This window comes from Aquarana catesbeiana, linkage group LG06 (genome assembly GCF_042186555.1).
Source record: "Aquarana catesbeiana isolate 2022-GZ linkage group LG06, ASM4218655v1, whole genome shotgun sequence".
NCBI classification, from domain to species: domain Eukaryota; kingdom Metazoa; phylum Chordata; class Amphibia; order Anura; family Ranidae; genus Aquarana; species Aquarana catesbeiana.
Window position 1 is genome coordinate 258,924,531 of NC_133329.1, and position 25,090 is coordinate 258,949,620.

The following is a 25,090-nucleotide window of genomic DNA, read 5'->3' on the forward strand; positions in this document are numbered from 1 at the left end:
ATCTTCCCCACTGTAATATTCAAATCACCCTACTGTAATATCCACATCTCCCCCACTGTAATATCCACATCTCCCCCACTGTAATATTCACATCTCCCCCACTGTAATATTCACATCTCCCCCACTGTAATATCCACACCCCCCTACTGTAATATCCACATCTCTCCCACTGTAATATTCACATCTCCCCCACTGTAATATTCACATCTCCCCCACTGTAATATCCACATCTCCCCCACTTTAATATCCACATCTCCCCCACTGTAATATCCACATCACCCCCCACTGTAATATCCACATTACCCCCCACTGTAATATCCACATCACCCCCCACTGTAATATCCACATCTCCCCCACTGTAATATTCAAATCCCCCTACTGTAATATCCACATCTCCCCCACTGTAATATCCACATCTCCCCCACTGTAATATCCACATCACCCCCACTGTCATATCCACATCTCCCCCACTGTAATATCCATATTACCCCCCACTGTAATATCCACATCACCCCCCACTGTAATATCCACATCTCCCCCACTTTAATATTCAAATCTCCCCCACTTTAATATCCACATCTCCCCCACTGTAAGATTCACATCTCCCCCACTGTAATATCCAAATCACCCTACTGTAATATCCACATCTCCCCCACTGTAATATCCACATCTCCCCCACTGTAATATTCACATCTCCCCCACTGTAATATTCACATCTCCCCCACTGTAATATTCACATCTCCCCACTGTAATATTCACATCTCCCCCACTGTAATATTCACATCTCCCCCACTGTAATATCCACAACTCCCCCACTGTAATATCCACATCTCCCCCACTGTAATATTCACATCTCCCCCACTGTAATATCCACAACTCCCCCCACTGTAATATTCACAACTCCCCCACTGTAATATCCAAATCCCCCTACTGTAATATCCACATCTCCCCCACTGTAATATTCACATCTCCCCCCACTGTAATATTCACATCTCCCTCCACTGTAATATCCACATCTCCCCCCACTGTAATATTCACATCTCCCTCCACTGTAATATCCACATCTCCCCCCCCCACTGTAATATCCACATCTCCCCCCACTGTAATATTCACATCTCCCTCCACTGTAATATCCACATCTCCCCCCCACTGTAATATCCACATCTCCCCCACTGTAATATTCACATCTCCCCCACTGTAATATTCACATCTCCCCACTGTAATATTCACATCTCCCCCACTGTAATATCCACAACTCCCCCACTGTAATATCCACATCTCCCCTACTGTAATATTCACATCTCCCCCACTGTAATATCCACAACTCCCCCACTGTAATATCCAAATCCCCCTACTGTAATATCCACATCTCCCCCACTGTAATATCCACATCTCCCCCCACCGTAATATCCACATCACCCCCCACTGTAATATCCACATCTCCCCCACTTTAATATTCAAATCTCTCCCACTTTAATATCCACATCTCCCCCACTGTAATATTCACATCTTCCCCACTGTAATATTCAAATCACCCTACTGTAATATCCACATCTCCCCCACTGTAATATCCACATCTCCCCCACTGTAATATTCACATCTCCCCCACTGTAATATTCACATCTCCCCCACTGTAATATCCACACCCCCCTACTGTAATATCCACATCTCTCCCACTGTAATATTCACATCTCCCCCACTGTAATATTCACATCTCCCCCACTGTAATATCCACATCTCCCCCACTTTAATATCCACATCTCCCCCACTGTAATATCCACATCACCCCCCACTGTAATATCCACATTACCCCCCACTGTAATATCCACATCACCCCCCACTGTAATATCCACATCTCCCCCACTGTAATATTCAAATCCCCCTACTGTAATATCCACATCTCCCCCACTGTAATATCCACATCTCCCCCACTGTAATATCCACATCACCCCCACTGTCATATCCACATCTCCCCCACTGTAATATCCATATTACCCCCCACTGTAATATCCACATCACCCCCCACTGTAATATCCACATCTCCCCCACTTTAATATTCAAATCTCCCCCACTTTAATATCCACATCTCCCCCACTGTAAGATTCACATCTCCCCCACTGTAATATCCAAATCACCCTACTGTAATATCCACATCTCCCCCACTGTAATATCCACATCTCCCCCACTGTAATATTCACATCTCCCCCACTGTAATATTCACATCTCCCCCACTGTAATATTCACATCTCCCCACTGTAATATTCACATCTCCCCCACTGTAATATTCACATCTCCCCCACTGTAATATCCACAACTCCCCCACTGTAATATCCACATCTCCCCCACTGTAATATTCACATCTCCCCCACTGTAATATCCACAACTCCCCCCACTGTAATATTCACAACTCCCCCACTGTAATATCCAAATCCCCCTACTGTAATATCCACATCTCCCCCACTGTAATATTCACATCTCCCCCCACTGTAATATTCACATCTCCCTCCACTGTAATATCCACATCTCCCCCCACTGTAATATTCACATCTCCCTCCACTGTAATATCCACATCTCCCCCCCCCACTGTAATATCCACATCTCCCCCCACTGTAATATTCACATCTCCCTCCACTGTAATATCCACATCTCCCCCCCACTGTAATATCCACATCTCCCCCACTGTAATATTCACATCTCCTCCACTGTAATATCCACATCTCCCCACTGTAATATCCACATCTCCCCCACTGTAATATTCACATCTCCTCCACTGTAATATCTGCATCTCCCCCACTGTAATATCCACATCTCCCCCACTGTAATATTCACATCTCCCTCCACTGTAACATCCACATCTCCCCCACTTTAATATTCAAATCTCCCCCACTTTAATATCCACATCTCCCCCACTGTAATATTCACATCTCCCCCACTGTAATATTCAAATCACCCTACTGTAATATCCACATCTCCCCCACTGTAATATCCACATCTCCCCCACTTTAATATTCACATCTCCCCCACTGTAATATTCACATTTCCCCCACTGTAATATTCACATCTCCCCCACTTTAATATTCACATCTCCCCCACTGTAATATCCAAATCCCCCTACTGTAATATCCACATCTCCCCCACTGTAATATCCACATCTCCCCCACTGTAATATCCACATCTCCCCCACTGTAATATTCACATCTCCCCCACTGTAATATTCACATCTCCCCACTGTAATATCCACAACTCCCCCACTGTAATATCCACATCTCCCCTACTGTAATATTCACATCTCCCCCACTGTAATATCCACAACTCCCCCACTGTAATATCCAAATCCCCCTACTGTAATATCCACATCTCCCCCACTGTAATATCCACATCTCCCCCCACCGTAATATCCACATCACCCCCCACTGTAATATCCACATCTCCCCCACTTTAATATTCAAATCTCTCCCACTTTAATATCCACATCTCCCCCACTGTAATATTCACATCTTCCCCACTGTAATATTCAAATCACCCCCACTTTAATATCCACATCTCCCCCACTGTAATATTCACATCTCCCCCACTGTAATATCCACACCCCCCTACTGTAATATCCACATCTCTCCCACTGTAATATTCACATCTCCCCCACTGTAATATTCACATCTCCCCCACTGTAATATCCACATCTCCCCCACTTTAATATCCACATCTCCCCCACTGTAATATCCATATTACCCCCCACTGTAATATCCACATTACCCCCCACTGTAATATCCACATCACCCCCCACTGTAATATCCACATCTCCCCCACTGTAATATTCAAATCCCCCTACTGTAATATCCACATCTCCCCCACTGTAATATCCACATCTCCCCCACTGTAATATCCACATCACCCCCACTGTAATATCCACATCTCCCCCACTGTAATATCCATATTACCCCCCACTGTAATATCCACATCACCCCCCACTGTAATATCCACATCTCCCCCACTTTAATATTCAAATCTCCCCCACTTTAATATCCACATCTCCCCCACTGTAATATTCACATCTCCCCCACTGTAATATTCACATCTCCCCCACTGTAATATCCAAATCACCCTACTGTAATATCCACATCTCCCCCACTGTAATATCCACATCTCCCCCACTGTAATATCCACATCTCCCCCACTGTAATATCCACATCTCCCCCACTGTAATATTCACATCTCCCCCACTGTAATATCCACAACTCCCCCACTGTAATATTCACAACTCCCCCACTGTAATATCCAAATCCCCCTACTGTAATATCCACATCTCCCCCACTGTAATATCCACATCTCCCCCACTGTAATATTCACATCTCCCCCACTGTAATATCCACATCACCCCCCACTGTAATATCCACATCACCCCCCACTGTAATATCCACATCTCCCCACTGTAATATCCACATCACCCCCCACTGTAATATCCACATCTCCCCCACTTTAATATCCACATCTCCCCCACTGTAATATTCACATCTTCCCCACTGTAATATTCAAATCACCCTACTGTAATATCCACATCTCCCCACTGTAATATCCACATCTCCCCCACTGTAATATCCACATCTCCCCCACTGTAATATCCACATCTCCCCCACTGTAATATTCACATCTCCCCCACTGTAATATCCACATCTCCCCCCCTGTAATATCCACATCTCCCCCCCTGTAATATCCACATCTCCCCCGCTGTAATATTCACATCTCCCCCCGTAATATCCACATCTCCCCCCCACTGTAATATTCACATCTCCCCCCTGTAATATCCACATCCCCCCACTGTAATATCCACATCTCCCCCACTGTAATATCCACATCTCCCCCGCTGTAATATTCACATCTCCCCCCGTAATATCCACATCTCCCCCCCACTGTAATATTCACATCTCCCCCCTGTAATATCCACATCCCCCCACTGTAATATTCACATCTCCCCACTTTAATATTCACATCTCCCCCATTGTAATATTCACATCTCCCCATACATCAATACATCACAGTCCGCTCAGCCCCCCCCCACCTGTCAGCCCACCACATCACAGCCCTCAACAACTCCATTTTAATGTCCTCAGCGAGTCAGCACACACTTTCTTCCTTATCAGTGTCCTCACTCCCTGTAACTTCGCCCCCTCCCTCACTTACCTTGCACAGACCGAAGATCGGAGGGAGGCACGGCATGTCTCGGATGGAGGGCTGGTGTTGCCAGATGGTGATTGGTTGCTGAGACCGCCCTTCATCCTAGCAGCCAATCACCTGCTTGTTAACATCCAGCACCTCTGCCCTCCATCCAGAACTGTCCCGCCTCCCGCTGTCGGCTCTGTGTGAGGATTATAGAGACGGCAGGGGGAAGAAAAGACTGCTAAATGGCGGTACCATGGCGGGCCGCATAGGAGAGTAAGACGGTCTGCATTTGGCCTGAGGTCCGCCATTTAGTGATGCCCATTTTAGGACACTTCACTGCGCCCCCCCACCCCCAATAAATTGTCCCGCCCAGGGCACCCTTCCGCCCACCCCTTGTACCGGCTCTGGCTGCAGGTAATGGGATACACACTATTTCACACAACTAATTTGTTTTGTTCTGTATCCCAAAGAAAATTATATATTAAACTTTAAATGTATCAATCTGTCCAACCAAGCAATCCATTTACCAACCAACTAGAATTTAAACTGCTGAACTCAGATGAGAACAAATGCAGTCCGACTGGCTGCGATCAGAATTTTTACTTAAGAATAACCACAATATTTGGCATTGTAATAAATTAGACTGATCTTGACTTAAAGTGGAACTTCTTCTCAAAGGGGAAGCTCCACTTTAAGGCCTCCTCCCCCGCTCCTCTTTGAAATGTGTCCATTTTTTTGGGGGGGTACCAGGTTTTTACATGTACCGACTCCCACTTACGTTCAGATCACCTAGGAAGTTCTCCACTCTGCTTCTTTGAAAGTTCACTATGGTCAAAAACAGTCATCAATTTGACACCCATAACTATATTAATTTTTATCCATATCCTTGTAATAAGCATCACATGTTTTATTTATATAACACCATGGCATGGCTAATTCCATAACTGTCTTTATGGCCTTATATACTGTACCTTCAATCCATGCTGCATACTTTTTTACTATTATTTACTAATTACTGCTATATTAGATGTATATGTTAAATGGTAATACACAGTATAAGCATCAGGTATCTGAATTTTCTGGCAAGGTCCTCAACATTAATGGTTGCTTTGGGGGACTGTTTATTTTAGCCTATGCTACAGGAGAAATTGAGGTGTGCAACTGGAATTGGTTTATCAGTAGGAAAACAACAAAAATCAGACCAGGTTTTATAAATGAAAGCCCGTAGTAATTCCCCCATCCACATCACACATGTGATGTGGATGGGGAAATTACTCCCACTGTGCCATTGTGTTCTGATGGCAGAGAGCCTTCCCCCGCCATCAGAACACATCAGTGTTGCTGGCTATATTCAGTATATGATCTATATATAGATTGACGTATATGTACAACAGCCCACCCATACATGTATCGAAATTTGGCTGGTCCCTGCTGAACTGGCTAAATTTTGATCCATGTATGGCCCTCTTAAACTATTGGTTTTTCTCTAGATAAATTTCAGATGGTAGTGTCTCTGTGGGCACCACACAGCTAAATTTGGAGAGTCTTGCATATTTGTGCACAGCAGTTAAACTCATTATAGTTCATAATTACTAATATACAGTAAAGGGTAGTTAGCTGTGTGTCCCACATAGCTAGGTCAGTTTGAACCAATGGATTTTATTGTTGACAATAAAGCATTTAAAATCAACCCATGTTGACGTCCTTTACAGCGGCTTGTTAGTTTCTTGCATTCTGTAGTGCCTTTTGCACATTAATTGTGATTGTTCTTCCCAGCCTTCAGATCTGCACCCAGTCATGACAGCAGCACTGATTGACAATAAGCCTGCCTTTGTAAAGCTTTTCCTTGAACATGGTGTCCGTCTAGAAGAATACGCCACTCAAGAAACTATATTAAACCTTTACAATAACACAGATCCATCATGCTTATTCCATGGCAAGCTTGCTAAAACATTAGAAGATGAAAGGTTTCGCTGTGAGTTTCTAAAGACATCAAAACTCCGTCTTCACCATGTATCACAGGTTTTAAGAGAACTCCTGGGTGACTTCACAAAACATCTGTATCCAAAGCCAAAAAGCACAGAACGGCCTCGGCTGTCGATTGCCGTCCCACACATCAAAATAAATGTACGTTTATTGCTTGTTTTCATCATAAATGTGATTATATTTTTAGGTCACCTTATAATGTATGTTTTGTAATAACATAATGTAACATCATGACAGACTAGTGAGGATGTTGATCTGCTTATACTGAATCCTTAAAATGTAGGAATGACAGCAATATGCAATTATACCTTTATCTCTTAAACGGTAATATTTTACTTTGTGCACATAGATTCAAAATACAGATGTGGCTCATTCGATCCAGTGCTGTACACATCTGCAGCTCTTCTCTCCCCTCACTTTTGTTTCTCGCTGGCTTTGCTGGGACACTGGGAACCATTGGCTCCCAGTTCTGTCAATCAAAGCCAGTGACGAGGGAGCAGGGGGACGCAGCAGCTAGGGTGCAAGCACGCACGAGTGCCTCCATGGGAAGTGGCTTCCCATGGAGGCACTGAGCAGAGGGGAGGGGCCAGGAGTGCCAGCGGGGGACCTGAAAAGAGGAGGTTCACAGCCACTCTGTGCAATGGAAAGTATAGACATGTTTGGTATTTAAAAAAAAAAATGACCCTTATAATCACTTTAATCAACTTATTTTAACCATTTGCCAACTGCTGCATGCCAATATATACATCGGCACAATGGCAGCGGTGGGCAACTGGGCGTACCTGGGCGTACCTCTACATCCCCTTTAGTTGGCGGGCCCACCACGTACAGCGTGACTGTGCCCGCGGGACCCGCGGACTCGATGTCCGCCAGTCTCCTGGCGATCATGTCATGGAGCCGCAGAATGGGGAGATGCCTATGTAAACAAGGCATTTCCCCATTCTGCCTTGTGACATGACACAGATCACTGCTCCCTGTCATCGTGAGCAGTGATCGCTGTCATGTGACTGGAAGCCCATCCTTCCCACAGTTAGAATCACTCCCTAGGACACACTTAACCTCTTGATCGCCCCCTAGTGTTTAACCCCTTCCCTGCCAGTGTCATTTACACAGTAATCAGTGCATTTTTATAGCACTGTATAATTGACAATGGTCCCAAAATAGTGTCAAAAGTGTCCGATGTGTCCGCCATAATGTCACAGTCATGATAAAAATCGCAGATCGCTGTCGTTACTCATAAAAAAAAATTAATAATAAAAATGCCATAAAACTATCCTCTATTTTGTAGACGCTATAACTTTTGTGCAAACCAATCAATATACGCTTATTGCAATTTTTTTATACAAAAAAAAATGTAGAAGAATACATATTAGCCTAAACTGAGGAAATTTATTTTTTTTTAAATTTGGGATATTTTATTATAACAAAAAGTTAAAGATATTTGGGGTTATTTACTAAAGGCAACTCCACTTTGCACTGCAAGTGCACTTGAAAGTGCACTTGGAAGTGCAGTCACTGTAGATCCGTGGGGGACGTGAAAGGAAAATAAAAAACAGCAATTTTGCTTGTACATGATTGGATGATAAAATCAGCAGAGCTTCCCCTGATTTCAGTTCTTCCCCTCAGATTTACAGTGACTGCACTTCCAAGTGCACTTTCAAGTGCACTTCCAGTGCAGAGTGGATTTGCCTTTAGTAAATCAACCCCACTGTGTTTTTTTCAAAATTGTCACTCTTCTTTTGTTTATAGTGCAAAAAAATAAAAACCACAGAGGTGATCAAATACCACCAAAAGAAAGCTCTATTTGTGGGAAAAAAAAGAACATCAATTTTGTTTGGATGCATTGTCACACGACTGCGAAATTGTCTGTTAAATTGACACAGTGCCGAATCGCAAAAAGTCCTCTGGTCAGGAAGGGGGTAAAATCTTCCGAGGCTGAAGCGGTTAACAGACATTAATTAGGTGTAGGGAGCTGCTGCCCTCTACTGTCTGCATTTGTAAGTGGCTGTGCTATGAGTTACTTATGTACATCACTTCCTCTTTTGGGCTGGATTAAACCCAGAAGGAGGAATTGAAGTGGAGAAAGAGAGAAAGTCTAAAGCCCCATACACACAATAGGACTTTGTACAAACTTTCCCTTGGATTTTTGTACAAAGGGCGTTGGCCAGAAGTTTGTCTTGCATACAGACGACAGGACTTTTCCAGCCAACTTTCACCAAATCATGTGGTTTTTCAGCTCTTTACCACCACCCTTTGGTCAACTTCTGTATTGTCGTCTGATCTTTTGCATTGGTTCTGAGCATGCGTGTTTGTACTTTGGACTAAAGTCCTATGGACTTGTGTACACACTATAGGATTTTGCACCATAGGACTTTTGTTGCCGGAAAGTTTGTCTGTTTGCACAGCCAACATTTGTCCGATGAAAAACGAAAAAGTTTGTCCGATGGAGCGTACACACGGTAGGATGTTGCCTTAAAACAGCTAGTTTGCATGTTTGTTGTCAAAAAGTCCTATCGTGTGTATGGGCCTAAAGACCACATGTTCTGTTCACGGAAAAGCTGCTGCTAAATGCAGACCAGAAGGGATCAATTGGCATGTGCTCCTATATTTAATAGTTTACTATTGTTGCTTCAATTGCTCAACCGAGGGGGAGGGATTCTTGAAGGTGCAAAACAGTGTCATGAGGACTCTGGGGGAACAGTGCTGACCGTGGCTTTACCTATATAGAAGTGAAGACACAAATGTGGAAATTTCAGGCCAAAGCCAAAAGGACCCCTCGTATTCTCTAAGTCTTTAGGTAAAGTTACTGTGATCGGGATTACAACCCTAGCTCTGTTTGACACAGGCTCCAAAGGTTTTGTCATTTTGTCATGTAGCAGAATCTCTGACCCCTTCCAGTCTAATGAGAACCTTCAAGGCCAAAGATAGCTGACATCCTTCAATATGTGGTGGGCTGCGAGGCATAGTGGGTGCAAAGGTGGTAAAAGTCATTGGGCACCAGACACTTCTTGGATGTAAAAGAAGTTTTAGTTCTTTGACAGTCCTTTTTATATTTTGCAAGGGAAAGAGGGTTAGGGCCAGGACACCCTTCAGTAGTTGCAATTTCAAATTGCAGACTCCAAGACTTCAAAAGGAGGACAGCCATACAGGGAAAGCCCCTAGCAAGGTGCCACTTCTGCACGTGCAGGATTGATGTCTCCTATGGCAACAGTACATAAACAGTTCCTAACTCAACGTAACTGTTCTCTCAGCTGTACTACAACTTCTCCTTGTAGTTCTTCAGCCCTTTGAGCTCCTGGTGTCTCACTGGACCCTCTGATTCACTGACTCTGAATCCCATGAGCTCCTCAAGGCTTTTGCGGTGGTATCTCCCTCAAGCGCCACCCACGCTTCCCTGCTGGGTCCCTAGCTTGGCACTTTGGATACCTTCAAGCTTCACCCCTGCTGACCGGCTCAGTCCCTAGCTTGACACACAAGGCTGCTCTGCAAGCGTCACCTCCGCTGGTTGTGTCCCTGACTTGATCACCGCCTGAAGTTTCCCGATTCTCCACTGTGCCTGTTCGGTGAGAATACTGCTCCGGTACTTGCTTTAGTTACTTACTGTGGTCCCTGGTAAAGTTGGTTGGTCCCTTTATGCGACAGCTTCCCTTCTATCTCCGACCACGACAGGTTCTCCAGCCGGCAGAACTGTCACTTTTGGTTGGACTGCAAGCCCCATTCCCAACCCTGCTCTGCCCTCTTACTTCTGGATAGGCCCTTACACAGCCGGGCAGCCTGATGCCCCCGGGATAGGCCCAACCTCCAGCCTAGCAGCCCGGGTCCGACAATACATGTCCACCCGTGGCACCTCATCCGAACATATAGGCTCTCCCAGCAGGCCAAGGGATTCAACAAAATCCCTGCCCATTGGCTGAGATACCCCATATACCCATAACCCGGCCTTGAGTTGTCCTTCTCAATCTAATACCTCCAAGTACCCAGCCACCTGGTGGTAGAAGAGGAAAGTACAACCAGGCCAATCTTGGGGAGAAGTCAATGGATCCCTAGTAATTAACTACAGTAGCTACTCCTGATAAGGAATTTTGCGAGGAGCTCCCTGACTAAACCCCAGGGTGCTACATCCTCCCCCTGCCAAAGAAACGACGTCTCGGAGTTTGCATTAAAAAAAATAATAATTTGAGCTCCCAAGCCTGAGAGTGGATGTCCTGGCGAAAAAAAAAATGATGGCATTTTATATTTAATTATTCACATTTATTTATTTATTTGATGTATTTTATATTAATTTATTCAAATTGATCAACGTTTATTTTCCTACAAGTTTAGTGCAATATCCTGTTTGGGGAGGGGGATATGGGGAGGGCTACATTGGCACTGCTAATCACATTTCTAGAAATACAAAACAATGCTGTAAGGAACTAAGGGAACACATTTAAAATCTATATTTGAAATGTAATAATTTATATCGACGAGAAACGAGTCTCTTAAGAAATACTTTCATGTAAATGCAACAATAATACCTAAAGTATAATTACTAAAAAAATGCATATTAGTTTTCTTTTAGACATACAGACTGGCCTCTAACCAGACACTAAACTGTAAAAAGAGATTATGCTATACATTTTATAACTTGTGGCCTAATAAAAAAATTACATTGCTATTGCAATTGGCATTAAGAAGGTGGGGAGGCATTACTCTGAACAAATCTTCTTGTTGTGATAAAGATGACTACCAAATACATAAAAGAAACGTAAAGATGCCAAAAAATGCTATGATAGGAGAAAGTGACCATTAAATCTCATATGTTGTCTCCTAAGCTTACCATTTCCAAGTATTTCAAAACATTTGAAGAAATTGGCCAATCATATTCTAACAGTGGCTAAGAGATTTATAAGTATCTTTTGAAGATATACTCTTTTCCCATCCTATGATCGTTGATCATATTTTGATGTTAGTGCAGACCATACAAGAAAATACAGTTTCACTGTAGAACTTTGTAACCCAACATAGATGTCTTATACCTGTATACCATTATACCATAAAAAAGTTCTATAAAGCCAATAAACTTTATTTACCAAGAAAATGCTATGATCAAAATGTATGTTTACTTGAGACAAAGAGTTTGTAGGACTCCTGTATTCTCAGCTTGTGAAAATGTAGTTTGTCAAAGGGCTAATTTATGTAAGTAATGAATAAAGGTATACAAAAAAAAACATTAAACCAAAATATTTGCAGCCAATGGTAATTTATACAGATTTATTTCATTTAATTTACATTGACTTTATTTAACAATGTATGATTTATGATCTCTTATTATGAACTTTATATTTTATGAATTGAATATGACATCTTTAAAAATCAATACATCAATACATCAATAAAAAGAGTTTTACAGTATTTTTGTTAATATGATACTGATGTCCTTAACCCAGAGGCAGGCTAAAGCTTGTTATATTTCTTTCATCTGACGGAGCACTTCCATTCCTTTGATGTCACTTTTCCTAACTTTGACACATTATAATACATTTTATATATAAATGAACAAAAAAATCAAATGATGGAAATGTAAACCCCTTCTTTTGCCGTATATCTAGGTACAGAAAGTCACACTTCGTTCCTTTCACAAAAGATCTCAAGTAAAATCATCTTGTTCTATGGATCCAACCAGAGATTTGCTTCTTTGGGCTGTTGTTCAAAACCGAAAAGAACTTGCAGAAATCTTTTGGGCACAGGTACTAACAGATCATTTAATTTCTGGAAAATTGCAGTAAGGGTTCAATAACACTGCTTATAAGGAACAGCCACCATTAGATATGTTTCATACTTAACACTGAAGGCTCTATGATTCTTTTAATTTAAGACCCAAATATTGCCAAAAATCTAGTGGAAAGAGCCAAACTTGTTGTAAGGACTCGTAAAGCTTATCTAAAGTTAAGTTGTCTCTCATGCATTTAAAGTCTCCAACTAGAGTCATTAAAATTAGATATGATGTGATAAATTCATTCAAAATAGAGGTCACTTTTGGTAAAAATAATAATCAGTAGGTCCAGATATTTAGGTCACTGAATTTATGTACGATACTCAATTTACCTATAAAAGTCTTGCCTCCTTCTACTTCCCTCTTTTAAATGTTTTTGTAATGTAATGGCAGCCTCACTCAGATAAAGACTCAGGAGACAGTTAAAGCTCTATATTTAAAGAAAATGTAAATATTTTAATATTTTTTTAAATTCTGTAATAATGACACGGTTGATTGCCTCTTTATACAGTAGCTATATTCAAGTAATGATAGTAATGTCTTTTTAACAAGAATTGCCTCTACAACTGATGCATTTGATCAGTAGTAAAATAATATTGACAGAAGCTGATGCTGCTGAGTTATTAAATTCAAACTTGCTGCTATCAGTTTTTGCATACTGTAGTGTGGCTGTAACAGTTTAAGCAAATCATCCAAATGAATTGGCTATCTGTAACTTGAAAATTAATAAGTATGTGCAGAAAAAGATGTACAATTCAAACAGGGAAAGAATGGGGGGAAAGTATAAATATAGTAAAGAACAATGTTAATAGATTATAAAGTACTGCAATCTGGAGTTTTTCAAATCATGTTCTCTTTGGCTCAATCGGAGCACTGGGTGGCAGTACAGCACATTCTCTAAAAGGCTCTATAGCAGTTGTCTCCTACTTTGAGGGCCATATTGTACATTTTACACATATTCACAGGTTGAAAAAAACAGTTATTTATAAATGAATGTGCAGCAGCAGAATAGAATAGAATAGAATTTGACAGGCTGCCAGCAGTAGAGCTGGATGGCGCACCTGTATCCTCCGCTCGCACCAAAGTGTGCACAAAGCATTACATCTATGTTACCGTCACTCCCCCATACATTTGGCCCCCATCAGAGTCTTCCCTTTGTGTCCCATCCCAGTCACCCCACACATCTGTGTCTCTGACAGACCCCCCGCCACACATCTGTGTCCCTGACAGACCCCCCACCACACATTTGCGTCCTCATCAGAGCCCCCCTGCATATTTGTGTCCCTATCAGAGACTCCTTGAATATTTGTGTTCCCATCAGAGACCCCCTGCATATTTGTGTCCCCATCAGACACCCCCAACACATTTGTGTCAGCATCAGAGCCCCCCACACACTGTGTCCCCATCAGACCCCCACCGCATATTTGTGTCCCTAGAAGACCCCCCCGACGTACATTTGTGTCATCATTAAAGCCCCTCTACATGTTTGTGTCCCAATCAAAGAACCCCATATATATGTGTTTCCATTAGAGCCCTCCTGCATATTTGTGTTCCCATCAGGGACCCCCCACATATTGGTATCCCCATTAGAGCTCCCCCACACATTTGTGTCCCTGTCAGAGTCCCCCTGCATATTTGTGTCCCCATCAGAGACCCTCTGAATATGTGTGTTTACAACAGAGACCCCATGAATATTTTTGCCCCCATCAGAGACCTCCGCATATTTGTGTCCCCCTTAGAGCCCACCTAGACATCTGTGTCCTCATCAGAGCTCCTCACACACATTTGTGTCTCCATCAGAGCCTCTCTGCATATTTATGTCCCCATCAGAGGACCCCCCCGAACAGCACCAGCAGTCACATTTGTGTCCCACTTACATCTGTGTCTGGTTTCAGTACAGTTCTGCTGCATCTCCCGACTGCCACCCAACTATTACACATGCAAGTGGTATGCAAAATTACAGTTGTAATGGACATACCAACAGTGGGGCCCTAGCAAAGGTTCTAGCTGGCAGTCCTAGCAATCAACAACTTAGTCAGGCACTAGGTTGGCGGGTGTTTGTCAGGTTGCGAGACCTGTATTGCATACAGCCCGGGGTGAGCATGCGTTGCAGGTCATGCTACCGGACATTGTTTGAGCAGAAACCGACCCTGTAGTATGTCTGAGGACTCAAGCTGTGGCCTGAAAAAACATTGCACCAGGCTGGATGTGGCCCCTGCTCTATAGTAACAGAGGCTAGGGAAAAATGACTACTTCAGAAAACAGACATCTCAACCTGCAAAAAACTCATTTCAGGGAGGTGGCAAACTCATTTCAGGGAGGTGGTGCCCCCCCACAGGGGAGAGCAGGTAGCAGTATATGAGGGAGATCAGTATACAGTGGGGTGGAGCAGTATACAGGGGAGAGCAGTATACAGGGGGAGAGCAGTGAGCAGTATACAGGGGAAGAGCAATGAGCAGTATATGGGGGAGAGCAGTGAGAAGTATACGGGGAGAGAGCAGTGAGCAGTATACAGGGAGAGAGCAGTGAGCAGTATATGGGGAAAGAGCAGTGAGCAGTATACAGTGGGGGCAGGGCAGTGAGCAGTATACAGGGGGGAGCAGTAGGCAGTATACGGGGGGCAGAGCAGTGAGCAGTATACAGGGGGAAGCAGGGGAGAACAGTGAGTGATATACAGTGGGGCAGAGCAATGAGCAGTATACAGGGGAGAACAGTGAGCAGTATATGGGGATGGCAGTGAGCAGTATACAGTGGGGGGAGCAGTGAGCAGTATATAGGGATGGCAGTGAGCAGTATACAGTGGGGGGAGCAGTGAGCAGTATATGGGGATGGCAGTGGGTAGTATATAGTGGGAAGGGAGCAGTGAGCAGCATATGGGGATGGTAGTGGGTAGTACAGAGTGGGGGGGAGCAGTGAGCAGTATATGGGGATGGCAGTGGGCAGAATACAATGGGGGGAGAGCAGTGTAGTGGTTATGGGGGAGCAGTATACAGGGAGAGCAGTGAGCACTGGCAGTATAGGGGGCACAGTAAGGGGAGGATCAGTGAGCAGCATGAAGTGTACTGACCACATTAGGGAGCTGAAAGATTGTAAATAGAGAGAATTGATGCAAGAGTGACATACTGATGGAGGGGAAGCCTTCCGGGGTCTCCATGGATGTTCCTCCCCCCAGTCTTCTACCATGCAACTACCTGTGCATGTATGTGAAGATGGCCATACCCCTGCCCTGCCCACCTGCTCAGGAAGCCTGTGGAGAAACTGGGAGAGAGACCATCAGGTCTGCCAGCCACAGGAGACTACACATCGGGGAAAAGGCTGCACTCCACTGCTCCCGGGGGAAAGCAGAGGCAGCCCTGGTTGCATGGTGTCATACAGGTGCCCGCACAGATCCCCTGCAGCATGAGAGGGGCACAATTGCAATCCCTGAAGGTCCTCCATTGGGTAGGAGGGGTGGCATATTGAGGAACCGATGTGTCCATTTCTCTCCTGCCACCGCTGGATGCCTGCAGGAGAGAGAGGTGGACATTCAGCGGTGGCAGGAGAGAAATTGACGCATCAGTTCCTCCATATACCGCCCCTCCTCTGGCAGAGTGTGACAGGGCGCATCGGCCTTGCAGCCGGGATATCGCACAGCAGTAGTGGGTGCTTGGGAGCCGCAGCCTAAATGCGGGAGACTCCCGCACCTCGCAGGAGACTTGGGATGTCTGAGAAAAGATTACAGTACAAAACAGTTACTTGCATGTATCCTTACAGGCAGCATTTCTTACAGTAATGTACAGGCAATGCCTAGTAACACAGATGAACAGCTGGAGGGATCTCTGGGCTTGTAACAAAGGTGAGTGGCTGTAGGAATCTCAGGGATGGTAACATAGGCTAGCCACTAGGGATGCAGGGCTACCCCACTTGAAGAATAGTACTCAGGTATCTATTGGAGCAGTGTTCTCTGCAGTGGCTGGGTTTTCCATGAAAACTATGTGCTACTGGGCTCCTGCTCATCTGTCTGCATGCCAGGCATAACAGTGGAGAACTGTACACCTGGCTGCCGATCACATGCCCAGCCACCTCTGTCTCCTCAGGTGCAATCTCTTTGAGCTACTGAGTGAGGAAATGTTGAGTAAAAGGGCAATCTGTTGCTAAACTTCCTCTTTGTATTTTCAGGTGCTTCCACAAACCTTATATCCTGCAAAAAAAAAAAAAAGTATTTTCTTTCTTAGGTTCTTACTAGTGACAAGTAAAAACCTTTACAGGAGTTTTAATCCTTTCCCATGCTAATACCTGAGAAACCTTTTTGGCCTGACATGCACTTTAATGTGACAGGGATATTTTCATATTACAGCATAGACTAATTTTCCTTGCTTCTCTGCAGCTTCCTTCCAGTATTTGTGGGGTTGTATGATCAAAGAATGTAAGCTGAATGCAAATAAGTCATTTGTAAACTTAGTTAGAATAACCACACCTTTATTATTTCTTTGTGTTTGTTATGTCTAGTGCCGCGACTGCATGGCTGCCGCCCTCGCCTGTAGTAAGATTCTAAAGGAGCTCTCCAAAGAAGAAGAAGACACAGACACATCTGAAGACATGCTGGCATTGGCTGAAGACTTTGAGCAGAAAGCGATCGGTAATTGAATAGTTTAAAGTGACCACAGTGTTAAGTTAATAACTAGGGAGTTCATTAGGAATACTGTTATTTTACTTATGTTAGATTTTATGCATGAGTTGTACTTCATGAAAATATCTTGCAGCGTCAAATTGCCTATTACAAAAGACAATCAGTGCATGGAAAATGTTTGACTTTTTGCTTGTTGTCTACTGGAAACCTGGATTTTTTAAAATTTTTTGTAACCTATTTTTTTAGTGCAATGATTATTTTTATTCATTGCATCAATTGTCCGGTTTTTGGCCCTCTGTGCCCTCTTGCAGTTTTTCCCTCCACTGTTTTCCCTGTAGAAACACCTGGAAGTCAGACAAACTTAGGCTGATTTACTAAAGGAGTTGAGAATCTTCACACAATAAATTGTGTGAATATTCACTTTTTTCCAATCATGCTCAGATAAAATAAACAATCGGGAGTTGGTGTTTCACATAAATGGATAATTGAAGTGAATATTCACATAATGCTATTGTGTGTAGATTCTCAGCTCCTTTAGTAACTCACTCTCAAGCTAAATGGGGGCTAAAAAGTGAGGACAAATTCCTCTTACACCAAAGTAAGTGTCCCCATTGGAGCATTTTCCCAAATGCCTCAATAGATAGGCACCAAAACAAGTGTCATCAGATGATTTTTCCTTTATTTCTTTTTCAGAAATAGGTGTCATTTTCTCCAGTGGGATCACATACAGCAATAAAAAAAAAACCTTTAAAAACCTGGTTTTAACATGTCCACTCCCTATCTGAAACAATCCAATTCCTGCAGGTTGACAGGATTGTTTGTGGTTTATTGCATCTTCTCCTATACAGAAACATATTTCTAAAAATGGCTATCAGTCCAGGTCTGTGTAAACAATAAACTTTTTTTCCTGTAAATTCAGGTGTTTTCACTGAAAGCTACAGAAAAGATGAGGAAAGAGCTCTAAAACTACTTATACGGGTTTCTGAAGCCTGGGGACAAGCTACCTGTCTGAAATTAGCCCTCGAGGCTAAAGACATGAAATTTGTATCTCATGGAGGTGTCCAGGTTAGTTTGACTACTATCTAAATATAAATTTTTAAAGCACTAGTTACCTTCAAATCATGTTTACCATCAGTAATACAGTTTGAAGAAACAGCAATATATATTGAATAGTTGTACACACGGACTTTTGGCAACTAGCATAGAAGATCTTGACGCTAAATATGGGACCTGCTGTTGCTGCCTCTTTTAAAAAATGATTTGCTTGACTGTGTCCAGCTTACATTCTTTTGTGTTATTGGCCTGTGATAAGTATGCCGTAAATGAGTGTAAAAATTCCTTATCTCTTTATTCATTTCTGGTCAGACACTAATGCCTCGTTCACCCAATGAGAATATCAGAAGAATCTCGTATGACAGAATACAACTTCAGAAGTGATGTAATGTGTTGTATTGCAATGTATTCTTTTGTTTCCGAACATGCGTGGTCTTGTTTCGGACGAATGCTGTCCTGATTAAATGAAAATCATTCATTCTGGTATTGTACTAGAAAAATTTTCGTGTTTGTCCCTTTGGATAATTATGCATGAACTGTCTTGATCGGCTCTCAAAAAGCTGTGTAATATTGATCAGATTATCGTGCGATTGCTTTAAAAGCAGTATTTTTTGTCTGATTTTCTGATTGCGTGTACTAAGCTTTAGAGAACATTGATGCCAAAGCAATTATCATGACAATTATCATTAACATTTTCAAAGAAAAGGTCAGCAATGGCAGGCTCCATACATTTCTCTCTTTAATAACTTATTTATTGTCATAAAACACCCTGATCCTTGAAGGTTTTTAATGTGGAAATATCCACTAATCAGTAACAATGGAAACATTTTCCACTTTTTTCCTGGTAGATCGATAGCTGATGGAGTCACATAAAAAAAAAATGGAATGGAAGGACAGCAGACCTCTCTTTATTACCCATGTTGCTGTCATGCAGATGTTGGTGCAAAACGATTATTTTGAAAAGGAACTCTGGCTATAGTGGGTGAAGTGCCATCATCCCTATTAAATATACAAAAGGAAGCACTCTGGAAGTGGGACTTTATAGGCACCGAATAAACGTTTAAGCTATAAAAAATATAATTTATTGGTACAAAAAAGTATTGAAAACTTAGTAGGACATACAGAGAAACATACAAATGTATATGTAAAGATACAAAATGATCATAAAAGAGTAAAGACACTAACACGTTTCGATGATTCTTCTTCAGAGGTGTCAGAACACGATGATACAGATCATTTTTCTGAAAGGTAAGTGTAGACATAAATATACATAGCCACAATTATATATACAGTCACTGAGTGTACACAAATATAAAATTACTATACTAACCAAGTCAGAGAGATTACATCACATATGTATGCCGCTATATTTTGAAACCAAGACAACAGGGGCCAAGGATTGCGCTGATGCTCACACCCCGCCGGACGCCCACCGCTGAGCCACACGTGGCCCCTGCCCAGTATCACACTGCAAAAGATCCCCTTAGTGGTTGCTGGAGCTGAGGAACACAAAAGTCTTGTGGGGTCTATAGTAAAAACAACTAGGAAGCAATCTATAAAAAGACCAACAACAAATTATATAGCAATAGAAATGTTATTTCTATTGCTATATAATTTGTTGTTGATCTTTATAGATTGGACTGTCTATAAAGTCCTGCTTCCAGAGGGCTTCCTTTTGTACAAAACGATTATTTATACTGTAATTGATTATGTATCATGAACATAGGCGTGCCCACGGGGTGTGCCCAGGCACACCCTAATCATCCCCGTGCTCTGTTGGTGTTTCACGCCTTTTGTTAGTGCTGACTGCCTGCAAAATGTCTATCCATCCCTGTGTAACTCAGTCACCACCACTGGGGTTTGGTCAGGCCGGCAAAAACAGCTGTGCTGTGAGTAGGAGGTGATTGAGCAGGGAACTAGGACCACAGCTGTGGAGTAACCCAGCCGCATTTGCCGATGCAGCTTCTATAGTTCCGGCTGCAGGTCCTGCAGGCGCTGGCGGAGTGATCTACATCTGCACTCCGCCCCCCCTCTGGCCTCTCTCTGTCTTAGAAGCAGCGGACTGGCGGAGCCTGGAGAGCGGCAGACAAGTGGCTGCAGCCTGCTAGGTTGAGGTGAGTGAGACAGCACTGAGCAGGGAACCTGGGCAGGCAATGGGCAAATGATGCACCAAAAAAAAAAAAGCCAACCAATCCATATGAATCTTACCCTGGCTTGTCACTATATATATATATATATATATATATATATATATATATATTTATTTTTACACTATATATATATATATATATATATATATATATATATATATATATATTCTATATTTTTTTGTGTTAAAACTATATGAACCCTGTCTTGTCAGCAAAAAAGTGCGTATTTTTATATATATATATATATATATATATATATATATATATATATATATATATATATATATATATATTACATGTCTTTGGTATAAAAAAATAAATCCCAAGTGTATATTAACCACTTCCCATATGCCCACAGCCCCAATTTATGGGGGACAGGAAGCAGTGCCAAATGTGGGTTAACGTTTGGAGTAGTGGCAGCCGGTGCTCAAAATTTTTGGGGGGCGCGAACAAACTGGAAAAAAAAACCATCTATTGCAGCCACTGTGCCCATCAAACGCAGCCACTGTACCCATTTATTGATGCCACTGTGCCATCAAATGCAGCTACTGTACCCATCAATTGCTGCCAGTGTGCCCATCAATTGCCGCCACTGTGCCCATCAATTTCTGCCAGTGTGCCCATCAATTGCCGCTACTGTGCCCATCAATTGCTGCCAGTGTGCCCATCAATTGCTGACACTGTGCCCTTCAATTGCTGCCAGTGTGCTCATAAATTGCCGCTACTGTGCCCATCAATTGCTGCCAGTGTGCCCATCAATTGCTGACACTGTGCCCATCAATTGCTGCCAGTGTGCCCATCAATTGCTGCTACTGTTCCCATCAGTTGCTGCCAGTGTGCTCATCAATTGCCGCTACTGTGCCCATCAATTGCTGCCAGTGTGCCCATCAATTGCTGTCAGTGTGCCCGTCAATTGCTGCCAGTATGCCCATCAATAAAAAAAAAATGTGCATTTATTATTTTTTGTTGCAGAAGCCTGGAAAGCATTGCACAAGCGATCAGCAGATCACTGATGCCATGCAGGTCTCATGTACACTGTCGGTGTATCGACTTACCCGTAAGAGTAAGCAGATACTCCCTGACAGCCTACCATTAAAGTTCATGTGCGTGTAAAGGTAGGCGTCCCAATTCTTTTAGTAATATAGTGTAATATATATATATATATATATATATATATATATATATATATATATATATATATATATATATATATATATATATATATACACACGCATTTGTGTTTGAGCTTTGGGCTGCACACCCTAATGCCTAAGGCTGCGCACGCCTAAGATCATGAATTATCATGCATAACATGATGTATATTGATAACCTTTTATAAAAAATTGATGAAAGCACTTATACCAACGTGCATCTCCTTGACAAGAAAGGGGAAATTGTATTTACTGAATCATGAACCATAATCTTTACCTCCAACATTGGACATTGTCAAATGGATTCCTTTTTTCCTTTTTAAAAATGAAATGGCAATTCCTAGAAATTTTTTTTTTTTTAAATAATTCCCATTCCTTACAAATGTTGCACATCTCCGCTAGTATTCAGACATCAGAACCCACCACCTATCCCACTTATTTTATGGAACTAATTTTCAAAAGGCTCCTTTTTCTACCTGAATAATCACTAATCAGCGTTTCTCAACCATTTTTTCAGTCATGGCAACCATTAAAATTATGTACAATTTCAAGAAACTAATTTTAACCGCTTCTGCTGAAGATTTTACCCCCCTCCTGACCAGAGCACTTTTTGCGATTCGGCACTGCGTCGCTTTAACTGTCAATTGCGCGGCCGTGCGACGTTACACCCAAACAAAACAAAATTTTTCCCACAAATAGAGCTTTCTTTTGGTGGTATTTGATCACCTCTGCGGTTTTAATTTTTTAAAAAACATTTTTCTATAAACAAAAAAAGAGCGACAATTTTGAAAAAAAGCAATATTTTTTACTTTTTGCTATAATACATATTCCCAAAAATATATTAAAAAAAATATTTTTTTCCTCAGTTTAGGCCAATATGTACTCTTCTACATATTTTTGGTAAAAAAAATTGCAATAAGCATATATTGATTGTTTTGTGCAAAAGTTATAGCGTCTACAAAATAGGGGATAGTTTTATGGCATTTTTATTATTATTATTTTTTTTTTACTAGTAATGGCGGCAATCTGCGATTTTTATTGTGACTGCGACATTATGGCGGACACATCGGACACTTTTGACACTGTTTTGGGACCATTGTCATTTATACAGCGATCAGTGCTATAAAAATTCACTGATTACTGTGTAAATGACACTAGCAGGGAAGAGGTTAAACACTAGGGGAGATCAAGGGATTAAGTGTGTCCTAGGGAGTGATTCTAACTGTGGGGGTGATGGGATACCACTGACATGACAGCGATCACTGCTCTTGATGACAGGGAGCAGTAGATCCCTGTCATGTCACTAGGTGGAATGGGGAAATGCCTTGTTTACATAGACATATCTCCATTCTGCGGCTCCATGACACGATCCCCGGGACACCGGCGGACATCGAGTCCGCGGGCACAGTCACGCTGTACACGGCGTGCGCCCGCTAGCCACGCCGATTAAAAGGGACGTACACAGCTGCCATTGTTCCAACATATATCGGTGTGCAGCGGTCGGCAGGTGGTTAAAATGTAAATAAATAAACAAATCATTTTACATAACGCAGCAGTATGCACACTTGTGGGCCATCCAACATTAGAGGTGATTTTTCCCTCCATGTTCGCAAACTGATACTGACTAGTATTTTAGCAGTTTTTCTCCCTCTCTCTGCTAACATGACTCCAGTGCTGACAGAGAGGGGCAGGGGAGGAGCAAACAAGAATGTTGTGCAGGCTCCCGACATCCTCCTTATCAACCAATGATGTCATTGGTTGCTAGGATGCCAGTGGCTTGCCCACATGGTGACCAAGGATATAATACTGCATAACAAAAACCTGTGGCTTTGTGTAAGAAAAAGGCAGACTTGATCCACTTGCTGGCTTGTTGACAATTTTTGAGCACTTTGTGGTCATTTGTAGGCATTTTGCCACCCTTGAAGAACCTAGAAAGCACCCTGGTTAAAAAAGGCTGTCATAGACTGCAAGCTGCATAGTTCCATTGATGTCCCATTGTGTATAATAATTAATGGAGTCTAACAGGAATGTACCACCCCAATCACACTAATAAGAGTTTATTTTCCTATAGGCATTCCTTACTCGAGTCTGGTTTGGAGAGTTAAGTGTCGACAATGAATTATGGAGGGTGATAGTCTGTATGCTCTTTTTTCCTCTCATTTTTACACGTCTGTTAACATTCAGGTAAGTAAATGAAAAAGCAATGATTTATAACCAAAGAATGTAATATGCATTATACATTTTATATATTTTTTTTAAAGACTCATGTTTTTAAGTCCATTTTTCTAGTGCTTTTCATACTAGTCCTTAGGCCTCATGCACACTGGGCATTTTTACAGCTGCTGCTTTGGGCATCAGACTTTTTTATAACTGCCTCTAAACTCCATGCATGTTTTCTTATGTGTTCATGCACACATAAACTTTTTTTTTGTGGCCTTTTTTTAGAGGCAGAAAAAAAAACCCCTCTGCCAGCATAATTAGGAGTAGCAGTGTTTTGGCAGAAAAAAGGCTGACGGCTCCTAAACTCTCCTAAATGCTGCTTAATGTCGGTGCCCAGTGTTTAGCAGAGCGTTTTTTGTTTTTTTTTTGGAAGCAGAGGCCTCCAGCATCCTTAACATCCATTGAATAGCTGAATGTTCAGGAGTGGCCTGGAAAGCCGGCTGCCACATCCACATCCTGTTCCCCCGCTAACAGCTGAATGTAAAAAAAACAGTTGCCAGATAATAAACATTGTGAAAAAAACGGCATGAGGCCCCCCCCCCCCCCCCCCCCAAAGTCCATACCAGCCCCCTATCCAAGTACGCAGCCTAGCAGGCCAGGAAAGGGGGGGAACAAGTAAGCCTGGTATGGATTGGGGGGGGCAACCACACCATTTTTTTCACAATTTTTTATTGCTGGCAACTGCTGTTTTTACATTCTGGAAACCCCGCCGACAGCTGATAACTCATACATTGTTAAGAATGCAGCAGCCGGCTTCCCGGCCCACTCCTTAACTACCAGCTATTCACTGGTTGTTAAGAACACCTGCTGCCCCACTCCTTAATGCTAATGCTACTAAACATAGCTTACACACTATGCTAAACACTGCTTAATGTCAGCAAAGAAAACTATTTTCATATTTTGCATCAAAACATATTCCTATTATGTTAGCTTTCCTTGCACATGATTCGACAATTGGCGTAAATGCAACTTCATCTTGTTCACTAAAGTAGAAGTATGGCCTAACCAT

The 25,090-nt window shown here is 42.5% G+C and overlaps 1 protein-coding gene across 1 annotated transcript in view; it reads left to right on the forward strand.

Moving 5' to 3' along the window:
- The window catches only part of TRPM2 (transient receptor potential cation channel subfamily M member 2), a 328,183-nt gene that overhangs the window by 183,293 nt on the left and 119,800 nt on the right, over positions 1 to 25,090 (forward strand). Inside the window, 5 exon segments of the mRNA XM_073633225.1 lie at positions 6,934 to 7,284; positions 12,735 to 12,872; positions 17,387 to 17,516; positions 18,427 to 18,572; positions 23,933 to 24,045. Of these exon segments, the coding sequence (XP_073489326.1) occupies positions 6,934 to 7,284; positions 12,735 to 12,872; positions 17,387 to 17,516; positions 18,427 to 18,572; positions 23,933 to 24,045 (878 nt within the window).